The 26396-nt window shown below is 31.4% G+C and overlaps 2 protein-coding genes across 2 annotated transcripts; one reads left to right on the forward strand and one right to left on the reverse strand.

The window, feature by feature from the left end:
- Positions 1–64: 64 nt before the first annotated feature.
- On the reverse strand, positions 65–2720 carry LOC146528632 (nose resistant to fluoxetine protein 6-like). The gene is made up of 6 exons (XM_085202839.1): positions 2466–2720; positions 1391–1667; positions 1120–1308; positions 693–772; positions 309–502; positions 65–211 (listed from the first exon to the last, which is right to left on the reverse strand). Exons 1-6 carry the CDS (start codon positions 2650–2652, stop codon positions 65–67), a joined length of 1074 nt encoding a protein of 357 aa, XP_085058965.1. The 5' UTR covers positions 2653–2720.
- A 12506-nt stretch (positions 2721–15226) lies between these two features.
- On the forward strand, positions 15227–25970 carry LOC146528633 (O-acyltransferase like protein-like). Its single transcript, XM_085202840.1, has 11 exons — positions 15227–15483; positions 15870–16173; positions 16340–16528; positions 20098–20177; positions 20637–20833; positions 21216–21330; positions 22835–23049; positions 23891–24187; positions 24344–24530; positions 25264–25406; positions 25854–25970. The coding sequence occupies exons 1-11, from the start codon at positions 15297–15299 to the stop codon at positions 25968–25970; spliced, it is 2031 nt and encodes a 676-aa protein (XP_085058966.1). The 5' UTR covers positions 15227–15296.
- Positions 25971–26396: the final 426 nt, after the last annotated feature.

Raw genomic sequence — 26396 nt, forward strand, 5'->3', positions numbered from 1 at the left:
GCGGACGCGCGTATTATATTTATAATCGTACCATAAATATTCATGTAATTGATTTAAATGAGCGTTAAATAAGTGACGTATTGTAAATATTATCACCTCCAGACAATTTTCCCACTGAAGTGTAAACAAGTAGAATACCAGACATTAAGAAAAATGTATCCACAGTGAAAAGTCCAGTCGAAACCCATACTGCATCTCCAGATGTAAGCCACTAAAATAACATAAAATTGAAAAAGGTTTTTGAATACATAAAGATAATTCATTAATTTATATAAGAAATTTATTTTCCCTAAAAAAATGTATGTTACCGTTACTGCATCTGTAAAGTTTGCGTAAAAGCTATGCATTGAAAATGCATGTCCAACAATGACCCATATCATAGAAATTGATCTAATACCATCCATACATTCTAAGGCATTAACATTGGGTGAAAATGTTAACAAACGCTTGGTATTCGTATATATGGAAAAAGTGCGAAGTAGAGTAACAGCCTGTTTGGGATCTGTAAATAAAACATTTAAATATACATTTCTCTATTACTTTATTTTTCTTTATAATTTTTCTAAGCAAATTGCTGTTATAGTTCAAAATATACTTGAAGAACATCTATATATATTTCTATTAATTATTGCTTCTAACTATCTCTTACACATTAACCTATAGAGGACATAGTATAAAAAGGAAAAGCTTACCTTTTTTTTGTATGATAATGTGATTTACATCATATAATGTACTAAACAAAGTTATCAATCCCAATAACGAAAACACTCCTCTAAAACAAAAAAGATTTTGATCGTAATTTTATAACCAAATTTGGTCATTTAACTTAGTTCTTCAAGAAAATTTATACTTTCTGCCAATTTACACGTTTAAGTTTTAAGTGAAATGTCTCAGTAAACAACAAGATCGTGTTAAAATTTGAAATAAATTAAAATAAATGTCTATTCAATGAAAACTATTAACTAAAAGGTAAAAGGTTGAAATTATGCATTTCACAATATGGTATTTAAAATTAATATACCTGATTATTGTCACTGTATATAACACAGTAAAATTAACAAAAGAAATGGAATTCTATTAGTAATCTTTGTATGGATGAAAAAATATCATTGACCGTACACAGCTACGTAGTCCGCTCCAACCCAAGGCTTGTCGTTTGGAAGTCGGCAAAATTGTTCGTCGTACAGAACGTCTACAGCTGATACGTTGAAAGCTACTTTTTCCACCCATTTTTGTGTAGAACAAGATTCGGGCATGCATAAACCAAGATTGATATGCGACAACAGCAGCGGATCTCCCGAGGTTATCCTATAATTCATATACTAATATGTAACACAAGAGGTTAATCTTTTAAACTAATATATAATAATAAGAACAGAAAAATTCTTACGAATCAGAAAGCGCGGGGGCACCGAACCGTTGTACATTAGAAATAATATCATTATTAAATTGAATTATTTTCTTATTTATATCGAATAAGGTATTATTTGGATCCAAAAAAGGAAAAAGCTTGGTTTGCAGCAGAGGCACATTAATCAAGCAATATTTCCCTTGAAATTTCATGTCTTCGTGTTTTGCGTTAATCCCCAGACATTGATGATAATGGCCAAGATCAGCCAAATTGAACATAGGAATACCTCTAGGAAACCGTGCACCTGCATCCAAAACTGCAAATAAAAAGAGAAAAAACCGGTTAAGTGCGACTCGGACACACCCAACGTACTTATTTCAGAATTATACGTAAACAGGACTTATAAACGTTTACAAACTACAATACACAATACTTTGCGGGCTGAAATTTGTAGTGATTGTTTTCTAGGAAATACCTATAAAGTTTTAACTATCCTGATTTTTTTATTTATATTGTAGGTAATATAGTATAGTAAGTAGGTACACGCAAAGTATCTATAGATTTTGATAACGATGCGATTTTATAAAAAAAGGCAACAACATCAATTCATAAATGCTCATATCTTTTGATCGCGTTAACTTGGAAGCTTGGTATTATTTGTGCTTTTAGACCTAAATATGCGGTGTTAATTTTAGTTTGATACTTTCACGCCATATCGAGATAAATCGGTCTTGAGATAGACGGTCAGATGGAAAACAAAGTGATTCTATGAGAGTTCTGTTTTTACATTTATATTCATTAAAATTCAAAAACTCATTATAAATAATGTTAAATCTAATATTATTCATAGTGAGTTTTTTAGCTTCAGGTAAGCAGAGGGGATTCTTGGGAACCCACTGTTATGTACTATTTCCATTAAGAAGCTTCCGCTCCCTACTTTCTGCCAAATTCTGGAGTTGCGTCGTTACCAAAGCGGGGAAATTAAAATTTTTAATATCCCGTTTCCTCGAGTATAAATCAAACCTGTCACGTTGACGGTCACACACTTGTGCGCCCTGTGCCACTAGTGGCCTTGGAAAATATGGTGGTGGAAAATATGGTTATTAATACTTACAATTAACATATAGCAGAACATTTGTCGTTTGCAAATAAAACATCTGTTTGTCACATTCTACATCATCTATTACTCTTTTGTATAGGTCTTGATCAAAAACTCTACTTGATTGATCCCTGTGTATCTGTGCACTCGCACTAATAATATCACTTAAAAAATATGCTAATGTATAGTAATACAAATTCATTGCAATTTTTTTTTTAAATTAATGGTATATAAATATTATTAGCACTTTGCACTACCCACTGAGGAACTTCGTTAAGTAATACCAGGTTTGCTTCCTCTTAAATTGTTATATCTAATTAAGGATTATTTATCTAATCTACCATGTACTGTTTTATCGTATTTTTTATAAGGCTTATTACAATTTTTATTAAGGAATCTATATAATATTTGAATTAATATATTTTACCACCGCGGCCAGTCGCGCACAGGGGCACAACGTGCGTCTGTAAATGGGACAGGTTGTGGACTCAATTCACGCTCGATAGAAAGTAATATTAAATTATTAATCAGCGTATTTAAAGAACACTAATCTAGACGAAGACGGTGTTTCTTTTTTCTTTATTACAATATTAAATGAAAATTTAAACGCCATTTCTAAACGCCATATGGCTAAGTTCAGGATTAGAGACCATTCTCTGTATGAATGTGGTCTTGAGGACGGTGCCCCTTCTCAAGTCCTGTTCCCTAGTTCTAAGTTGATCCGTCATATGATATCTTTTCCCATATATAACCCCGTCCATTTAATGTTCGTAATAGCAGTAAGTGTTTACTTATATTATTATTCACTTTTCTGAAGGAACAACGAATACGACAAATTGGGTTTAAATTACTACAACTTTAAAAAATAAAATGTAAATAGAAACTGTACAATCCAATAGTATTTTGGTGTTCACGACTTTGAAAAAGCTGGGTAATAACACCTAATTTACTTATAAACTAACAGTTGAATAATCAACTGATCTAATTTTGAAATCGTTTTCCGGTCTGGTATACTTAAAATATAGATAGTGACGCCATCAAAAGTGTATTTACTACCTACGTCTGAAAAGAACGGGAATTCAATATAAAATTATACTGCATTAAAACTAGATTTTTAACACACACCGCTGAATACAAAGGTCACATAAGGATAATAAAAATTTAACTATAAAATATATACAATAATTCGTCGCTGATTCATATCAGTGATAGGCTTATTTCTTATCAAAATAGCTTAACTTGCTAATTTATTACCAGTTTATGATTGATTCTAATGATTTGTTAAACATTTATTATTTAAAATAATTTTTGAGTTTTTGGCAAAATAAATAACTGCGATGTGTTAATATTTTCAATATGTTTTGAATTAAGGTTGTCGTTTCTCAATTCTGGTGTGTACAAAGATGAAGAGATATAATGGAGTAGAATAGAAAGACAGCGTTGTATTGAGGAAATACAATTGTTAGTACAATGAATTAATTATTAGGTAAACGATAACATAGATGCAAGTTTTCTAAAAGTTATAATGAATACAAAGGATTGATGCTTAAAAAGGTAAAAGGTCGTCTATTGATACCGTATATAATTTTAAATAGGTAAGTCAATTTTGCAAATTTAATCTCATACTACGATTAAGCGGCAATCAATAATTAGCGATACTTTGATAACTATACAAAAACACAAAATGATTCATCTATATGTTTGCCCTGTGCCGTATTAAGTCTAATTCAATAAATTTAATATTTCAAAAAACGAAAGTATCTGTAGATTTAAGTGGGATTTAATGACTTTGTCTGACTTGATAAATATCACACAATCGTTCAATGATAAATTAGGGATTTTGATAACTATGGGCAAAGTCTGCCGAAAAAATATACAAATCAACTATTAACATATGGTTTTGTTTGCTCTTAGTTCAGGGAAAAATCTATATATCTAATTAATTGCACATTTATGGTTAAATTCTAAAAATAATAATATATCATAGGAGGCCAATTTTTTGTACGGAACCCTCGGTGGCCGAACCTGATTTTTTTTTCTATCATCATACAAGTAAAACATTCAAATAAGATCCAAAATTAAAGATTTAGCCAATTCAATAAAACAGTCGTATAAAAAACACTTTTAGCAAGAAATAATTTTGTCGACTAACATAGCTCGACCGTCACTCTTATGAACCGACTAGCGGACGCGCGCAGCTTCGCCTGCTTATTTGCACCCTTAGGGGTGAATTATCATAAACCATGAAACACGTGTTCAATGAAATAATTTTAAGTGTCTAAATTTCAAATTTTATAAAAATCGGTGCCGATTTCGATTTTTTTTCCATACAAACTTTGAACCCCATTTTCACCTCTTTAAGGTTATAATTTTTCACAATCCCTTCTTAGTAGATGTCCAGATTACGAAAGTAAACTTTTGTCCAAATTTCACGTGTCTACCATCAGCGGTTACGGCTGTGCATGCGTCTTACCACAGTCAGTGAGGACAAGTCTTTTTATATATAGACTAGCGGACGCGCGCAGCTTCTCTTGCGTATTTAGGGGGAATTCTAATAACCCTTGAAACATGTGTTCAATGAAATATTTTTAAGAGTCTAAATTTCAAATTTTATAAAAATCGGTGGCTATTCAAAGATTTTTCCATACAAACTTTCAACCCCTTATTTGCACCCTTCGGCGGTGAATTCTAGACAACCATGAAACACATGTTCAATTAAATATTTTTAAGAGTCTAAATATCAAATATTATAAAAATCGGTGGCGATTTAAGAATTTTTCCATACAAACTTTCAACCCCTTATTTGCACCCTTAGGAGGCGAATTCTAGAAAACGACGAAACACGTGTTCAATTAAATACTTTTAAAAATCTAAATTTCAAATTTTATAAAAATCCGTGCCGATTTAATTTTTTTTTCAATCAAACTTTGAACCCCTATTACACCCCTTTAGGGTTACATTTTTTAAAATCCTTTCTTAGTGGATGTCCAGATTACGAAAGCAAACATCTGTCCAAATTTCACGTTTCTACGCACAGCGGTTACGGCTGTGCGTGCGTCTTACCTTAGTCAGTGAGGACAAGTCCTTTTATATATATAGATATATAGATAGATTATAAAAAACAAACATTAAATGTTAACCCAAATGTTGTCCCATTTTTGACCCAAACGCAAGGTTGATTGTATATAACTTTTTTATTTGTTAATTTATGTAGATGAATTTTTTTTTACTATTACCAATTTTACAAATTTATTTAATTAAAAATATAAATAATTTTATAGCAGTCATACTTTTTGAAAAAAAATGAGATTTACCTAGAACTGCCGCTGGGTCATTTTTGTCCCGCCATTATTATTTTATTATTTGAGGGTATAATTTGACATATTTTCATGCCTCGGGGACGAGGTGGAGGGGAAAGGGCAATGCGGGGGCGGAAAAAAATTGAATAGTAGGTTTAGCAGTCAATGCCTAAGTCTTTAGGGTTCTGTAGCTTTTAAGGAAAAAAAACCCTTCTAAGATCATTTTTTCATCCATCCGTCTGTCTGTACCTTTATCTCAGGAATGCTTGGAAAAATCGAGTTGATATTCATATGAGTATATGAATATCAACTATATAACGATCTACAGTCCCTTGATTTCATGAAAAAGCGCTCTTAAAAAAAGATATGACCATTTATATAGTAAAAAACGTGTATTTCGACACTATAAAGGGAATCAAATTAATAAGGTACTTTCAGTTGACTTAGAATTATGAAACTTGGCAGCTAGCATCTACATGTAGTACTAGTACAGGAAAAAATCTGAAAACTATACATTTATGTATAAATCTTAAAAAATAATAGCCTGAAAAGTGGGGTAAAATTGGTGTCAATACTAAATTTTGCCGCTAGTCCAAGTGAGGTATCAGATGAAAGGATGACTAAGCTAGGCTTGAATTTCAGAAAAACACTTGATACCAAATGTGGGAAATTGTAGGGTAGGTAGAGGGAACCTGGGAACCTAGTGTTATGCACTCCGCTGGCATTTTCCGCCGAATTCTGGAGGCATTACCACGCAATGTTATAAATCATCTGTGATGTATCACTGATGAAGAATATATTAATGCATTACTTGGCCTACTGATAATATTAACTAATTTCAATAACTTATAATTTTGTAAGAGTTATTCAGTTAGTTGTCACGACCTTAGAAAGTATTAGATATATTTGATTCTTTCTTTGTGTTTTATTTTTTGGTACTTTTATGTTTGTAAAGAATAAGAATTGATTATTAAAGATGGTCTACATATTTTACGAATTATTTTAATTATATTTTTTTTGTATTATACCAACAATCAACATAATAAGTAGAATGGGACAGATTTGTCACGACGGCGGTTCAAGGGGGGTCTCAATCTTCGGCACTTCTAGTGTTAAGCGAAGTTTACCAGAATCCATTAATGAAAACTGCATTTAAACTGGTTAATCCGTTTCCGAGATAAGCGTGCAGAAACGTACAGACAAACAGACAGACAAACAGACTAACTGGCAAACAGACAAATAAACAATAAATTTTTTTTTTTTTGTTTTGTGTTCTATTACATTAATAAATGGCCCACTGTTATAGTTTTCCTAATGTTTCTTCCATGTACAGACATCGATTAGTTACGATTTTAATATAATTGCATATATAGATCGGTAGCGTCCATACGCTATTAGACGAATTTAGATTAGATTATCCTATCTACATTTTGACGATATGACTAATATAACATATAAGATTAATTATCTTGTTATGAAAGAAAAAATATATAATACTTCCTTATATCATTAGGTTCATTCATTGATAAACAAATATATAGTGACTCATAAAAATTTGGTCATTATGAAAAAAATAAAAATAATAATTTGAAAAATTGAAAATGTAATTTATAATATTTTATTTGCTTCATGCTGTATGTTCTCGTATATAGCAGGATAGGAAGAAGAAATCTGGCGAGACAGTCTATTTTCCACTTGTGGCCACACAATTATTTAAAAAAATTTAGATTGATTTACTGTATGAAAAGGTCTACAAGTGTAAGCGCAATTATTATTTTTAAGTGTTTAATATTAGTATATTACATTACTTATAATCAATAGATAATGATCATGAGGGGTTTTCCTAATGTATTTTTATCTAAAAAGTTATTACAAAAAACATATTTGATATTTTAAATATTTCTATCCTTTTCATTTTGCTTTTTTCATATTGTCATATTTTCATATTTCACACTCGGGATTTTTAAAATTTTTAGCAGAATAAGAATAGTTAAATAGAAAAATAAATAAATAAGAAATGCGATTTGTTCACAAAAATCAATTTAATTTGTTAAGACAATAAATTTAATTTGTTTTACATCATAAAAAATAAAAAGCCTTAATTGTTAAATTAATTATTGATTTGGGTAAGGATTCATAATATTCTTTGTAAAATAACTGTACAATAATTGCATTTTAATTCCTCTACAGTTTTAAATTAATTAGGTACATATATTATTAGCTAAATGTAGCTACAATTGGTAAATATGTAATTACTACAAAGTGCAAGTAGAAAGGATATGTTCAGACATTTTTATATAGATTTATTTCAAACGAACGAACCGAAGAACCTATTTACTTGATATTTCTTTGAAGATCAAGTCCTTCTTCATTAGTATGTTGAACAAATTACAACTTAAAGCACTGAATATAAAATAGCAATCTATGTATAGATATAGATTGCTGTATAATATTCACAGGAAAACTAATGCCTTGGGTTCATTTACATGACGATATTTTTTTTAATGAACCAACTTTGATTAAACAAACTATAAATGTTAAGCTGAGTCAAAATAAATTAATTGCTGAAATATTTTAGTAAATCGGTTCAGTGCTTTCGAAGATAAGCGTGACCATACATACAGACAAACAGACAGACAGACAAAAAATTAAAAAAATATATTTTTTATTTCTATTGTTCTTTTTAAGTATCCCTCTATCCATTTTAGTCAAAGTCATACTAAATGTACAGACAAAATATTTTTACTGTTTTATTATTTAGGTGGAATTGTCTGCACCACTTTAAATGAAACCACAGTTTTAACTACTTTATAAAAGCCTAATATAATTCAGAAAAAAAAAATTCCCAGAAATGAAAAAGTAATTTTTTCAAACAAAATAAATAATAAAATTATCGTTTTAAAATAAATCGCCATTTGTAAAGTATAACATAGGCACGCACACACTTACCTGTCAAAGCGGCAACGTCGCATACGTATGTGTGCGTGACACGAAATACAGGTATAAATAAAATCGTGAAAAGAAAAAAAAAATCCTAAGTCCAAACTATTGAGGTGCCTTGATTAATTTCTTTAGTTCTGGGTTTGAAATATTCTAACCTATATGCAGTTTCAGTAAAAGGAGCGCTGCCTCTTCCACCCTATATATAGAGATTATATGTACACTAGCGACCCCCTCGCGGCTTCGCCCGCCTTAACTGCTGACTTATTCATATAATGTATGTTTGCATAGCACTTAAGATAATCTGAAAATTAATTAAACTCTAATGCAACCCACATGTTCGTAATTCCAATAAGGATTTTCCAATTGTTTGAAGTAATACTCGCTAGGGCATTGTGATGTCATCAATGTATAGTGCATAGAGAGCAGGTGACAAAATTCTGACTGAGACAACGGCAGCGATCGGGTCACTGCTAGACCTCGCACTCTCAACTCTCACGCAAAATGTCCTGTCACTTACAAAGCAGAGCGGCAAAGACATGCGCGACGTGCTGGAAGGTGCCGGCTCTGAGCACTTTATGAAGTAACCCCGGGTGCCAGACGCGGTCGAATACGTGTGCTGCCTCAAGGAAGACCGGTATTGCACACTCACACTCTCTCTCGGTTGATCACTGTTGCGTAGTTTACCCAGAGTGGTATACCCGCTCGCCAAACTGCTCGCTTCGTGGGTGGCTGCCTGTGAGGAAAATTAAATAGAATGCATCGGCCGGGAATCGAACCCGGGCCGCCCGCGTGGCAGGCGAGCATTCTACTACTAAACCACCGATGCGTGTAAAGCAGGCGGGCGCGGCGGACGCGCTTGTATAAGCCGTTTCGCAGCAAGGATTTTTTGATATTGTAACAACTTAAAATGAAAAACAGTAAAAGACAGTTTTGATCTACATTAAATGACCAACGTAACTAATGTACTTATTTATATGCTGAGAGTAAGGAATAAGTAAAACTTGACTCGATACAGCTGATGTGTGAACGGCGTGATGTGTCAACAATTAAATGCGTTTTTCTCTAAAACTATTCGTAATTTCGAAATAGCGTAAAAAGCAAATTTTGTCTTCGATTAACGTAGAAATTTAATAAAGTATTTTAAAGGATAAGGATTAATACCATTATGGAAAATTTTCCTCCACAATAAAAAATATATTGAAATTACAATTTTTAGACAGAAATACGATCACTACACGTTATTCTTGAAAGATATGAATATGCCGTCGCGGACTTTTTTGTAGATCTTATTAAGAGGAACAATACTGCAGTACATTTTTTTCATGTAGTACTTACCATTAAAGCAGCGCATGCGCGAAAGTGTCTCAACGGGTAGGACTTTATACATATTTATCGTATTTATGTTAATTTACATAAGAATGTACATATAATAAACTATATATAAACCTTCCCTGAGAAATACTCGACCTAATGTTCAAAACTGCATTAAAATCCGTTGGGTGGTTTAGAAGAAGAAGAGTTAGAAAGTTCAGACAGACACGAAAAGCGACTTTGTTTTATAAGATATAGGATAGGATAGGATACATACTAAAGGAAAATTTCATTTAAAATGCAGTCATAGATATTATGTAACTATAAATCTGTGTAGGGAACCGTGGTGAAACACTAGTGAAAGATTTAATTTATGAAAGTTATCATTATTTATTACCCCACGTACTTTCTACGACCTCAATATCTACTGTAATGATAAGTTATAATGACTATGTCTACATGTAACATTTTCATTATTTAGTTCTTATCTAATATTGAAGTATTTATTCAAAATCCATTTAATATATTAAATCAATAAATAAATGAATGAATTTTTTCTATAGACAAAAATATTGAACTTCTAACTATTCGACAATATAGCCACGTTATTGTGTTAACAAAATATATACAAATATTAAAATGAATTCTCAGAGTAATGAAATATTGTTCGATAACTATTTAGATATTAAAATTCAAAGAATATTTTTACCCTTCAATATTATACAATGGTTATATTTACTTCCCAAGTATAGTATTTATAAAAATTTTATCACTTTCAATAGGCCTATTGTGAATGTCACATCTATTCTAGCTGTTTTGGCAATAATTTTTTTTCTGTACTTTCGTTGTTACTGGTATATTCGGGACCTAGAGAGTGGAATTTCATTTTTTGAGTTCTCATTGATATTTGACTCAATTTACTTCTCAGTAGGTTTTATAATGTACTTATGTTTAAATTTCAAATATGCTATACATAATGTGGAATTTGTTTTGAATGTTCAAAGAACCTTTAAACTGATTAACTTCAACAATTATATTCATTTCATTAAATTCAATGTTTATTCATGGTGTGCTGCGACTGGAATCTTACTTCATATCATAATATTATTTATAATATGCTATTTAGCTGAGGTGACGATTAGTTTTTTTAATTTAATGCAGTTTTTTGTTATGTATTGTGATATAAATGTTTTGTATACAATCTATATTCTTTCTCTAATTAATTTTCAACTGAAATTGTGGATTTCACAATTTGAACACTCAATTAATGAACATGCTGGGAGAATAAAATTTATCAGTGAGTTTTAAAATGTAGTAGTAGAGTTATTATTATTATTTTGTTAATTTTTCCTAAATTATTATTGATAATATATGATTAAATCAATATTAAATATAATAATTTAGGAAAACATAAAATAATATTGTTTATAATATATAATTCAATGAAATATTAAAAATAAGATAGAGACATAAAAATTTGCAAAAAAATTTTGTAGGTCGCCGTAGTATCAGTGCAGAACAAATCAACGGAAAAAATATATGTGATGTTTATAAAATAATTCTGAAGAATTATTCAATTTTTCAAAGGATTTTCAAGTACTACGTGAGAGCTAAATCCAATATTTTCCGTTTTTATCATTATAATGAAACACAATGCACTTTTAATTAAAATAAATACATCACCTTCTCGCTGTAACCCGCAGCAAAGCAGATAAGGCAGAGAGAACCCAGCGCAGCGTTAAGACACTCCAATTCCCATTTTCCGCCGAATTGCATTTTGTGTGGCGGAGTTCAACTCCGTGCTTTGCCTCGACACCAGCGCAAATAATTTAGATAAATATTTCATATCCTCGACCGGTGATCGAACACACAACAAGTCGCGATTACAATCACACTACAAGTGGCCTCGCACTAGCACTTTTAATTAACTTATTACTTATACATGTACTATTATACATAATATTATACATATAACTAATACAAGCTTTTATTCAGATATTATACCATGGAGTTAAAACTTTTGTATATGCTTTAATGTTTGTGCAATTATGGATCGAGTTAGATTATATAAAATATAACCAAGTGAGTTTTTATTCTATAGTAGCGACCCGCTCGCAGTTTCGCCCGCTTAAACTACTAATGTGCATAATTGAAATATTTATACCAATTCTAAATTTAAATGTTATGTTTGCTTGAGGGTCAAAAACCGCCGCTCGTGATCCGTATGCATTTTTAGAACCATTTGAATATAACTGATAATAAGACAGTCTCTCAACGTCTAATGGAATATTTTTGGGAACATCAAAAGCATATATTCACATAGACAACATATATAGCAATTATTATTTTGTGAGCTTGTCTATCCTATCCGTTTGCAAGAGGACCGAGGGGACGTGGAGTTCTTGAAAAACATAACCTTAGCAATATAAGTTCTATACAAGCATCGCTGTTAGGGTAAAGGAACACATCTTCGATATCAAGTATGGGCATGTATCGAAGTCAGCTGTGTGAGCACACTGTGGATAAACCCTGCCATTACATAAGGTTTGATAAACCCCAAATTCTCGCTAAGGAACACATATATAATTATAATTATAGTAATTCAGTGTATTAAGTAAATAATTATTTATTATAATTAAAATGTAAGTGGGCGAGGTCACTAGTATGTATAAACATATTAAATCAATTTATGAAAATTTTGTGTCAAGTTAATTATTCTTTTATAACTCTTAATTTAAAATTATTTCAGAGAATGTCACTTTTTAAAATTATTTTATTAATGGACATAGTAAAGAATATATTAATCCAAGGATTAGTTAGTTTTTCTTGTCAAATGTTTTATTCATTGATTAATGAAGTTAATCATATTTCTATTAATGTGATAAATTCTAAGAAAGGTTCAGGTATTGTATCTTATTTTACAATAATATATTATAATTCATACTCGTAAAACATTTATTAATAAAAAATTTAACAAAAATCAAATAGTCGAGTGTGGCAGGGACACAAGCCTGTGACTGTAAACGAGATAGGTGTTGTATGTAGGTTCGATACCCACTCTAGTTAATAAAAAAAAAATTGGCATTTTTGCTGGAGTAACGAGGCAAACCGCGGCCTTAAGTTTCGCCACTCAACATGCAATGCCTCCAGAATTCCTCCAGAACTCAGGAAGGGAAGTATCTTAATGGAAACGGAATATCTTAACACTAAGTTCCCAAATCACTTCGGCCTACCCCACTATGTCCGGGATAGAGCGTGAAGCTAAAAAAATAAAATATAATACCATATTATCTTGAAGACAATAAATAAAAATGTTCTTAGGATAATATTATTCCTTTTAGCGCATTTTAGCTCCCTAGTGGGATCAATATCCTACTAATCCTACTGAATTTTATGAATGTAAAAAGTAACAAAGCGTACGCACTATAACATAGTACGTCCATCTGAATAACACATGGTTTATATTTTGTATACACATTTAACTTACATTTGGGTCGTAAATATATAAGACATTGTTTCCTCATTCAATACTTTTAAGATGGAGAATATTTTATTATAAACATAATAAATTACCATAAAACTATCTGTAATAGTAGTAGCAAGTAGTCAATATTTTCTCTTATTTTTTTAGATATATCACAAATATGTAAGAACATATTACGCTTAAACAAAGCAAAATTTTCGAAGATGCAAGCATGTCGTTTATATACAATTGATTCAAAAGTGCCGTATGATATAGTGACATCAATCGCTGACTTCGCTGTGGTGTTAATACAATTCGCTCTGCTAAGAATACTAAATAAATAAAGTTGTGTTTTTTAAGGTTTTTAAAGTATATTTAAGTAGCAAAAGAAAAAAAAAACAAAGTTCCTCCTGGCATTAATCCCGGCTATTGCCAGGCCTTCCTACTCAACCTACTTCACTTTGCACGGTCTTTTGCGTGTTTTGTCACTATCTTAGTACCTATAAATAGAATATTTGACTTATATCTAATTTCGTGTAATAAATGACTATTTTCTACTGTATTTTTTATTTAACAATAACTTAACTTTAAACTGACTTACATTTTATATTAAATTCATATTTTAATTTTCAATAAAGTTGAAACTAAATATAAAAGTTGATGATCAAAAGTACGAATTTAGAGATTAAAACGGCGAATTTAGTATGTAAAATATAAAATGAAACTAAAAATGCAAATTTAATGCGAAAAATGTGAATTTTAGTAAAAAAACTATTTATAATCTATTTCTAATGCGCTAATTTGAAATTGTATGAGGTCATGATTTTAAATGCACTTTTTCATACTACCAGGGCAGGGCATAGTATTAACAAAAATAAATTAAATAATATTATGTGTTGTAATTTAGTACATTAGTCTCTGAGTTACAGAAAAAATAATAAAAAACTTCTAATCATATCGCTGCATAAAACATCTAAACTTATATTTGTTGTTCCTAACAGAAAAAGTCTCAACATAATCGTAATCCTTATACCAGCAATTTCTTCCATTTTGGAGCGGGCAAATGAATTGATTTATAAAAACTTTCTACCACTGGTCACTAGATGGCGTTATTATAAATACATAATATAATAGCATTGACCTCTCGTGGATAGTAGTCGAATCAGGCGTTTCAAGTGTGGCTATCTTTTCTACGGTAGATGGCGCTGACTGTCGCGTCGGTTGTTTGCACTTTTAACGTCATTTGGTTTTTAAAGGTTATATTTGGGTTGAAATAAAAATAATGAACCTTGTTCTACGATAAAGTGATTTGTATGGCAACTTGATAGGTCTATTTTGCACAACTTTATAGTAGTATTTCTTCACAGAGTGTAAATTTACGATAAACAGTAGTAAATAGGCACGAATATCTACTACTCACGGGTTGGCTGGAAGAGATTTCTTCTAGAAATAAATCCACCGTTGTGTATGAAATTTTCAAATGTATGTTTTATTATGTATGAATTTAGCGCAATAAAGAATATAATATTTAATATTTTCATTTTTTCGCTCGGATTGACAAGGTAAAGTTGATTTCTTCCACTCAACATACAATGCCTTCAGAAGTCGGCGGAAATGTCGGAGTGTTTTTATACTAAGCTCTCTCTGCTTATACTGCTTTATGCGGGATACAGCATAAAGCTGAAACATAAAATTTCCACATAATACATAGATTTTTCGATAAAATTGCGTAAATTTTTATCATCAGTTTTATCTTTAAGGTGAATAATTCAATTAATAAGCCATTTAATAGTCATCTCTTAATAAACGTAGTTCAATATTCGGGTCATAATGAAGTTCTTTCATTTTTTAATACTTATTATTAAGCTCGCAAACATTACCTTCGCGGAAGTTAGTTCAGTGAATGCCGCTTATCCTTTACTAGATCGAGAGTTACATGAGGAAGCGTTGGATTCAGAACAATGTCAGGAACAATTGCGCTATTTATGGCTAAATAATACAATATTATTAGCTCAATGTAAGTTTTTCATGATGTTATATAAAAAATTATATTTGGTGTGGTATCGAATTGTACAGTTGTTATAGTGGCAGTTTTTGTTCCAAAATTCACTTAGGAAATTGTTTATATTTCTAATTAAATATATATAAGGGAAGATATGAAATATCACTAGGTCTCTCTCACAAAAATAAGATGAAAATATTTAATTAAATTAAACCTAATTTTGTGCGCGTGGAAACTATTAGCGACTCAACATCTTTTTTCCGTATTTTTGGGGTAAGTGACAAATCAATTGACGATTGACGATCCAAAACTGTCTCTATTTAGGTGATAAATTTCAATTTGGGCTGTAGATTCCAAAAACACAAAAAAATATATATTAATACTCTATATTAAATATACAGTTTTAGATGCAGGCTTGAGAGTGCCGAGAGGAATTTTAAAAGGAAATCTCAGAGACTTCGGCTTATTTGAACAATGTTTAGGCATACATGAACATTTTGATAATACTTACATAGATGGAAAATATTGTTCAATAAAAGTGCCCGTGAGTCAAAACTTGGCGTCAAATGATTTAAGAAATTTAAACTGGGATTTTGATCCATATCTTTTACAAATAGATGACATTACAAGAAACAAATTGGAAGAGCAAAGAAAATATATGAAAAAAATATTAGCCACTGCTGGTGATAATTTAGATAATAAAGAGTTAGTAGTACATATTATTCTTTATTTTCTATTCACATCCAACTGTGATCTTTTTAATAGCTCTGAAACGAGACTTAAAGTTAAATTGAGCTTAGAAATAAAATATTTATATATAGCTGTATATCTATACAGCAGCAAAATAAATAATAAACATTCTTTTTTTCAGACTTTATCTAGATAATTATTTATCTGGTATATCCTTTAGCCTGGCTTTATGTATACCAAAAGTTTGCACGACACAAGAATTTCTGTCAGGATTTTTTTTAAATCTGACTGCAATCGGATTTCAATATCAAGATGATATATGTCGTTTACCTTACGATAGAACATGGTCTGCTGCAGATAACGTAGCAGTGTAAGTACTTTTGTTATAATAGTCTTGGGAGGATTGTTTGAATATAAAATGTTTTATTTTAATCGACCTGATGCCGTCGAGGCGCAGAGGCCTAAGCGTGTGACTAAATGCGACGCTCGTGGGTTCGAATCACATTCGGGGAAATGAAAACAATATATTCAATTATAATCATTATTTAAATTAAAATTATACAATTAACCCTAGATAGATAACCATATTTAACTGCACACTAAAGATAACCATACGTCGATTCAACGTGCGAATGTTTGAGTCAGCATATTTTGGATTATGTATATCCTAGGTTTATGAATATGATATTATATCTTAATATATATAATTGTGTTTTGAATAAATAAAAAACATTACAGTTTATTTATATTTTTGTTAGAAAAAATAATAAAAGGACAACAGGAGGTACTTCTTACTATATAAAACTTAAACATTTAGGAATCTCTCCGTCAGTTTTATAATTTGAGACATAAACTTTTTAAAATCAATTTTTTATAAATTACATAATATTAGAAACCTAATTAAATATATTTTTTTATTAATTTTCGTCTCAAAGACACTTAGGACAGGCGCTGGACTTGTGCTCTCCACAAATGGGATTTTTGCAGTTGCCGCACATAGTCTTTGTCATCCTTCTAATTTTTGATGGACAAAGGCATAATATTTTCTTTTCTTTAGCTCAGATACACCTTCGAATTCTGTGGGAGGTGGCTTTTTCATCTGGGTTTTCAATCTTCAGCTGGATTTCTGCGTTGGTCCATTTTGTTATCTCCTCCACAATGTCATCAGTAATAAATGTACTGAAACATTCTAAAGGCTCATAAGGGCATTTATTCGTTCTTTGATGTCCATATAATATTAGCAGATGATATTCTTCCACTTGTTCTGCCTTTAGTGGCTATCAAACGATGATCGTTTTGTCTCGAAGAGTTTGACGCTGTGGCATGATAATCGGCATACTTACCGAAGCCGTTTCAGGAGTTTCAGGGTTATTTTCAGACACATCTTCAGTATACAATGTGTTTACTACTGGTGGACCTCTCACCTCATAGTCTACAGCATTACTTTGTACTTTTAATAAATTGTCTTCAGTTTCACTGTCCGACCCCTGAATCTCTGCATCGCTCGTTTCATGCAACAACCGACTGATTTTTGCATCGTTTATGCGATTATGTGACGACATGATGTTTTATTTTGTCGTGAGCTGTAACAAGTAAAAAAAATAAGTACATTTATTCAGAAAAAAGTCTCAATAACACATTTTCCTAAAAATCTAAATACTAACACTAAAGATAACCATACGTCATTTCGACGTAAGGTAGGTAAATATTGACGAAAGTATTGCACTTACCGGAGGGATACGGGTGTGTCCTGCAAGCTCCGACGGCCGGAATGAGTTGACAGGAACGGCCAGTTTAGTGACGCGAAAATTAAACGAATTATATCAATTTTTCAAAATCGATTACGTCGATTCGACGTAGGTTATCTATCTAGGGTTAAATAAATAATATTTTTATTTCCTCCTTCTGGTAACGAGACAAAGGCGTTAAGTTTTGGTCATCTAGCACGAAGTGCCTTAAAAATCCGGTGGAATATGGGGAACAGAGTATCTTAATGGGACACGAAGTATCTTAACACTAGGTTCCCAAGTTGTGCGGGATACAACGGGAAGAGAAAAAAACGAGTTGGCCAAATTTCTCCATTCAGTAATTACACTAAATACACATGAACTGAAAATGGAAAAAATTGCTTGAAAAGTGCGAACTCTATTTACAAAATCGTAATAATAATATAATACTAATACCCTATACTACTATATTAAAATCAAAGTACATCGTATCTTATCTTATCGAAATTACATGTCCGATTTGGTAACAACGGAAACATTTAATCAGGATATGAAGTTAATTACAAATATTTCACAATAAGTTATTTATCATTTGAACCCAATAACTTATTTATTGTTGGATGTAAAATTGCACTTATATATTTTTCCACATGTTATGTAGATTATGTAGATAGAAAGATGATTATTATATATAACTAGCGACCCCCTTGCGGCTTCGCCCGCTTTTACTACTGGATTAATCATATAATGAATTAAAAAACCCTTATGCAACCCGCATTTTCGTAGTTTCAATAAGGATTTTCCAATCGTTTTACACAGCAAGGATTTTTTAGTAGGTACGGTAATTTTAAATCTGTGCTACTAATCTTTTCAAGTACCTATTAAAAATATTTAAATGAGTATTTTTAGATAGTTAAATGACTATTTTTAAACGGAAGAAATTATAAACAAAAGCCTACCTACTAATAACTACTACAAAAAATATATCGCGCTGAAATAATACATTCAACTCCAATTATCCAATACGTGCAAACGCATCTAAATCTTCGTTTCTATAGAGGCAGGCGGGTTTTTTTTGCTTGTGGTTAATGCTGAAGAGGGTATTCTGTCCCTGATGAAAAGCAAGCACTACGTGGCTGCCTGTAAGGAAAATTAAATAGAATGCATCGGCCGGGAATCGAACCCGGGCCGCCCGCGTGGCAGGCGAGCATTCTACCGCTGAACCACCGATGCGTGTAAGGCAGGCGGGCGCGGCGGACGCATGGCGAGTGGCGAGCTGTTTCGCAGCAAGGATTTTTTGATATTGTAACAACTTCTAAAGTACTTATTGAAATGAAAAACAGTAAAAGACAGTTTTGATCTACATTAAATGGCCAACGTAACTAATATACTTATTTATATGCTGAGAGTAAGGGATAAGTAAAACTTGAGTCGATACAGCTGAAGTGTCAACGGCGTGATGTGCCAACAATTAAATGCGTTTTTCTCTAAAACTATTCGCAATTTCGAAATTGTGTAAACAGCAAATTTTATCTTCGTTTAACGTAGAAAATTAATAAACTATTTTAAAGGATAAGGATTAATACCATTATGGAAAAATATCCCTCACAATAAAAAATATATTGAAATTATTATTTTTAGACAGAAAAATGATCACTACACGTTATTCTTAAAAGATATGTATATGCCGTCGCGGACTTTTTTGTAGATCTTATTAAGAGAAACAATACTCCAGTACATTTTTTTCATGTAGTACTTACCATTAAAGCAGCGCATCAATCGTGTCTCAACGGGCAGGACTTTATTCATATTTATCGTATTTATGTTAATTTACATAAGAATGTACAAATAATAAACTATATATAAACCTTCTACGAAAAATACTCGACCTAATGGTGAAAACCGCAACAAAATCCGTTGGGTGGTTTAGAAGAAGAAGAGTTAGAAACAACAGACAGACACGAAAAGCGACTTTGTTTTTAAACGGTTTTTATAAGATATAGGATAGGATATCAGAACATCCAAAACAACGGATTTTAACAAGTAAAAAGGTATATAAGTATGTATATCAATAAACTAATTTATTTTTAAATTTTCTTTACTTTGATGTAATTAAAATATTCTTTTCCAAAATATAGTTTTGTATATGCATACAAGTATTGTTTTGCCGTTTAAGTCGGATTTTTTTTAATTTAGTTTTTTTTTGTTACAGTGTTATCTTCAGTTTAATTGGTTTCCTTACATTATTAAGCACAAGCTATGACGTACATCATATTTTTATACGTAAAAGAGGTATGAATAACCGCGTATGAATCTGTTTAGCAAAACAACATGTATGACACTTTATACAAATAAGTAATAAACATATCAAACATCATATTCACCACGACGGCGAAGTCGCACAAGAGTGTGACTTTGAACACCAAAGTAGTGGGTTCAGTTCCCACTCGGGGAAATGAATTATAATTTATTAATATTTTGAGGCCAGCCGTGGCACAGGCACACAAAATGTGACAGTAAACGCGAATGATTGTGGATTCGATTCCCATTCGAGGAAATGAAATATTTATTGAAATTTATATTTCTATTCTCTTCGCTCTGGTGTCCAGCAAAGTGCGACGTTGAGTCCCGCCACTCAACAGTAATGCCTCCAGAATTCGGCGGAAACTGTGAAACATAGTGTCTTTCTGATACTAGACATATCTTGAAGGGAAAAACAAAAAAAGAGTGAAGTTTCTTATACATTTTTAGATGCAAAAGGGGCAAATGTTTTACTATCATCGTTTTCTGCATATAAAAATTGCAGAAAATTATTAAAAATTGAAGACAATCCTAAGGCAATTCATTGCTTAGATGGTATCCGAGCATTGGCAACTTTTTGGGTATTGATTGGTCATGTTTTCGCTATATTCAATTTCCTTGTTGCGAATCAGATTGATGCCATGGAAGTAAGTAATCTTCCGCTTTTTTATTATTATAGTTGAGTTGAATATTAAAATTTGTTGTTCATATTGTGTATTGAGTGGTGGAACATAACGCTGTGATTGAAAACTTTTGTGTTGAAATTCCATCAACTATCGCTTATAACATAGACAGACTTTACGTTGTTACAATGACTAAAGAGAATGGAGAAATAAAAAATATTATTTTGGTTTGCTTTTATATCACATTATATTGATGAAATGCATATTATTAGCTCTGACAAAGTATAGTTTTTGTAATTTAAAATAATGCAATGTGTATGAATGAAGAAATAAAAATAAATTAAATATATATAACTTGATTTCTCTCTCCATTTAGTAAAATAATACTATAATTTTTGTTTCTCAGTGGACCCAAAGTTATAAAGCTATTTGGATTATGACAGCACCAATTACCGTAGATACGTTCTTCCTTATGAGTGGTCTTCTGTTAATTTATACAACAGCCGGAAAACTAAAAACAAGTAAGTGTTTCGAACCAATTATATCTATCTCTAGACTTCTATACTAAAAAAAATAATGAGCGACTGAGGCAATTGTTACAAGTATGACATAAAAATATGGATGACGGACAAAATAAAACCTTTTTTTCAATAATCATCATCATTAACTATAATATCATTAGTGATATTATAGTTAACAGGAGACGATACTAATATTAAATTTCTTATTTTCTAATAATCCTTTATCCTTAAAACTTATCTAACCTAACGGATAGTATACTGCCAATACTTAATCTATATATATAAAAGGACTTGTCCTCACTGACTGAGGTAAGACGCACGCACAGCCGTAACCGCTGTGCGTAGAAACGTGAAATTTAGACAAAAGTTTACTTTCATAATCTGGACATCCACTAAGAAGGGATTTTGAAAAATTTTAACCCTAAAGGGGTGAAATAGGGGTTCAAAGTATGTATGGAAAAAAATTTAAATCGGCACCGATTTTTATAAAATTTGAAATTTAGATTTTTAAAAGTATTTAATTGAACACGTATTTCATCGTTTTCTAGAACTCTCCCCCTAAGGGTGCAAATAAGGAGTTGAAAGTTTGTATAGGTTTTTTTTTAAATCGTCACCAATTTTTATAAAATTTGAAATTTTGACTCTTAAACGTATATAATTAAACACATGTTTCATGGTTTTCTAGAATTCACCCCCTAAGGGTGCAAATAAGGGGTTGAAAGTTTGTATGGAAAAATCTTTAAATCGCCACCGTTTTTATAAAATTTGAAATTTAGACTCTTAAAAATATTTCATTGAATACATGTTTCGTGGTTTATTAGAATTCACCCCTAATTACGCAAGCGAAGCTGCGCGCGTCCGCTAGTCTATATATATAAAAGGACTTGTCCTCACTGACTGAGGTAAGACGCACGCACAGCCGTAACCTCTGTGCGTAGAAATGTGAAATTTGGACAGATGTTTACTTTCGTAATCTGGACATCCACTAAAAAGGGATTTTGAAAAATTTTAACCCTAAAGGGGTGAAATAGGGGTTCAAAGTTTGTATGGAAAAAAAATTAAATCGGCACCGATTTTTATAAAATTTGAAATTTCGATTTTTAAAAGTATTTAATTGAACACGTGTTTCATCGTTTTCTAGAATTCTCCCCCTAAGGGTGCAAATAAGGGGTTGAAAGTTTGTATAGGTTTTTTTTAAATCGGCACCAATTTAAAAAAAAAAATGAAATTCAGACTCTTAAAAGTATTTAATTGAACACATGTTTCATGGTTTTCTAGAATTCTTCCCCTGAGGGTGCAAATAAGGGGTTGAAAGTTTGTATAGAAAAATCTTTAAAACGCCACCGATTATTATAAAATTTTTAATTTAGACTTAAAAATATTTAATTGAACATGTGTTTCATGGTTTTCTAGAATTCACCCTCTAAGGGTGCAAATAAAGGGTTGAAAGTTAATTACGCAAGCGAAGCTGCACGCGTCCGCTAGTATTTTATATTTGTTTCAGGGCATTCTGTGACTAAACTTCCGCTCCTTTTCTTTTTTCGAGTCTTGCGAATGTTCCCCGTTTTAGCTGCAGTTGTATTATTTGACGCTTCATTATTAAATCGCATAGGCGATGGGCCTTTATGGAGTATGGTTATGGGAAATGTTCAAAACTGCAGGGAATACTGGTGGACTACCTTACTACATGTACAGAACTATGTCAGTCCGTCGAATATTGTAAGTATGATAAACTAAATATACCACCTATGTTACACATTAGATAGAATATAAGTTTATAAGTTAAAAATTAAAATATAAAATAATTATAAATTCATAATGCTTCTGTGCTGTATTCTATGCTGTGAGAATTTTTTAATAATAGTAAATCATCCTTCTTTTCACTAGTAAGTATTTCAAAAATAGTTCCTTAAATAACTACAAATTTAAACAAGATAGTTTGAAAAAAAAGAAGCGAGAATGGATGTCATCTGTAGTGTGGATGTCTGTCACCTAGGGATATTTTACTCGACCTGGACTTTAGCTTTAAATGTTCGTGTTCTAATAAATGAACTTCTTGACTCTCGGTGCCAACTCAAAAATCTTCATCGGTGATATTATCTTCATAAGCGATCCAAGTTATAGCTACATTGTTAATTATATTTGTAGAATTACCGTGAATATAAGTGCATACAATACTATTTCCATTAAGAATATTTTGAATTTGAAAAAAAAAAAAGAATTATGCCACATTTCTATTTAATCGACAACATGTTCGCCTGCTAATATTTGGTGTCTTCAATTTATCAGTGAAGTTTATTAAAAGAAAGAATTAAAAGTTTTGTATATTCGTATACTATGCTTGACAGAGACCAATTTTTCAGTTTCACGCTGTATCCAGCACACAGCAGGGTAGTCAGAGGGAATCTAGTGTTACTTCCTCTTTCCGCCGAAATCTGGAAGCATTGCGTATTGCGTGTCAGTGAAAAAGAGCACTGAGAGAGAATTTCCTTATATTTCTAGGGGCATGGGATCTTACTTTTTGCAGTCCACGTCCATAATTGCTGGTATTTTGTTTCAGTGTGTCTCCGTCACTTGGTATCTTGCTATTGATGTCAATCTTCACTTGATATCAATATTATTGTTCTGGTTTGTGCTTGGACGAGGGAGAAAAACAACGTTAGCCAGTCTCATTGCAATTTTTGTCACATCAATAACCAGTTCAACTGCATATATATTTTTGAATGCCTCTATGCGAGACAATCACTTTCAAAAATATTATATTAACATTTTAACGAGGGCGCCGCCATTTTTTCTTGGTATCCTCTATGGATATATTATGACTTTATTGCGCGGAAAACGACTAAAGATGCCTTTAGTAAGTTTGAATAAATATAATTTATAAATTGAATCCTTTTTAAATTTCAATTTAAGTGTTTCATTTTGAAAAATTGCAATTAATATAATTTAAAGCTTCTTAAATTATAATTATTCAAAATGTATTACAATTGACTAAAAAATATTTTATTTGCAGTTTTTGAATATTCTCATGACCATTACCTCTCTTGGTACAATAGCATCAGCATTATATTTATATTATAAATATATACAAAGAGGTACTGATAATATAAACATAGTGAACGCGCTTGATGCATTTGTAAGAACATTGTGGTGTTTAGGTTTAGGTTGGATTATATTTGTTAGCTCAAAAGGATATGGAGGTTAGTACTTATATCAATGTTTTTTATGGTTCCGTCTCAAAAGGAAAAAAGGTGGAATCCTCATCTGTAGGATCACATTGTTGTCCGTACGTCCGTCCATCGATCAAGGTATCAAGCTGAAACTAATCTCAAATATTCAGGTCAATGGTTCCTTGGAGCACAACTTAACGCAATCGAAAGATATGAGTATTTGTTGAGTTGAGTTTCGTTTTTGGTGCACTTTATATGAAATTCGGAGAATTAAAAAAATCGTACAATTAAAAAAATTTGCACGAAGTAGGAACTTACAACACAAGTAGAGGAAAATAATCCGAAAAGTGAATATTTGTTGGTATTTCATAGAATAAAAATAATTACAAACTATGCATACAAAGATTGCATAAGACCACAAACTTAGGCTAGTATTTTTTTATCACATGTTTCTGAGTATTTCAATATAATCTATAATTACTTAGATATTTAATATAAAAAGTGCTGATACGCCAACGTGGTGCAGTGGGACAGGGTCTTATCATTGCGGTGCGATGCGGTCGACCCCACACACGATTGATTACATTTAATTTATTTTAGTTTCCAGCTCTGTTAGGAAAAAAGTACGGCGATAATTTCCTTTATCACTACGCATTGATTGGACCTCATTGCACTAAGTTTTCTCTACATTGCTGACAAAAAATTATTCAGATTTGCAAATTCTTCAAATTTCATTCATGATTTTGATCAACTAATTTTGCAGGTCCAATTAATTGGTTCCTATCCCTCAACATCTGGAAGATACCAGCTCGTATATCTTACGCAATGTATCTTTTCCATATGTCTTTTATGACAGCAGTCTATGGAAATATACAACAAACATTGATATTTAATTTGAAAATAGTGGTAAGTAAATTGTACTGTATTTAAATTTGAAACTGCTATTATTATTACTAAGATGTATATTATAAGCCAAAATTAATTTAATTAGATTAATATACTTATCAATAAAGCCAATTAATTATAGTGATTTCATAATTATAAGCGTAATATTAATATCAATCTTATTAACACTTGTTTATTTTTTCTAGACAAAATATATTTGTTTATGTAAAATATATTTTAACTAGAAAAGATCGGTTCTGAGGGAAAGAAATATTTAATATTTTAGTTTTCTTGCTCAGATTACTATGTAAAGTGGCGTAAGTTCCGCCACTCTAGAATTCGGCGAAAAATGGGGAACGGAGAGTTTTAACGCTAGGTTCTTTCTGCCTACCCTGCTGTGTGCGGTATACAGTGTGAAGCAGATTTATTATGTTTTGATTTTATATATATATTTTTTATTTATTTCAGATGTTCCACTTTATGGCGTTCTTTGCTATAGCAATGATTGTGGCGTTCTTCTTGACGGCGCTGATAGACGCACCGTTTGGCATTTTAATAAAGATTTTATTTGACATCATGAGTTAGTATTAACTAAATTTTAAGTATACAGGATGGAATTGTCAGCACCACTTTAAATGAAACCACAGTTTTAACTACTCTATAAAAGCCTAATATAATTCGGAAAAAAAATATTTCCCAAAAATGAAAAAGTTATTTTTTCAAACAAAATAAATAATAAAATTATCGTTTTAAAATAAAACGCCATTTGTAAAGTATAACATAGGCACGCACACACTTACCTGTCAAAGCGGCAACGTCGCATACGTATGTGTGCGTCACACGAAATACAGGTATGGATAAAAATCGTGAAATGAAAAAAAAATCCTACGTCTAAACTGTTGAGGTACCTTGATATTTTTTTTTAATTCTGGGTTTGAAATATTTTACCCTATATGCAGTTTCAGTAAAAGAAGCGCTGCCTCTTCCACCCTGTATAAGATTGTATAAGTA

Source organism: Heliconius melpomene, chromosome 19, assembly GCF_056956725.1.
Source record: "Heliconius melpomene rosina isolate 202511_hmr_F chromosome 19, ASM5695672v1, whole genome shotgun sequence".
Lineage (NCBI taxonomy): Eukaryota > Metazoa > Arthropoda > Insecta > Lepidoptera > Nymphalidae > Heliconius > Heliconius melpomene.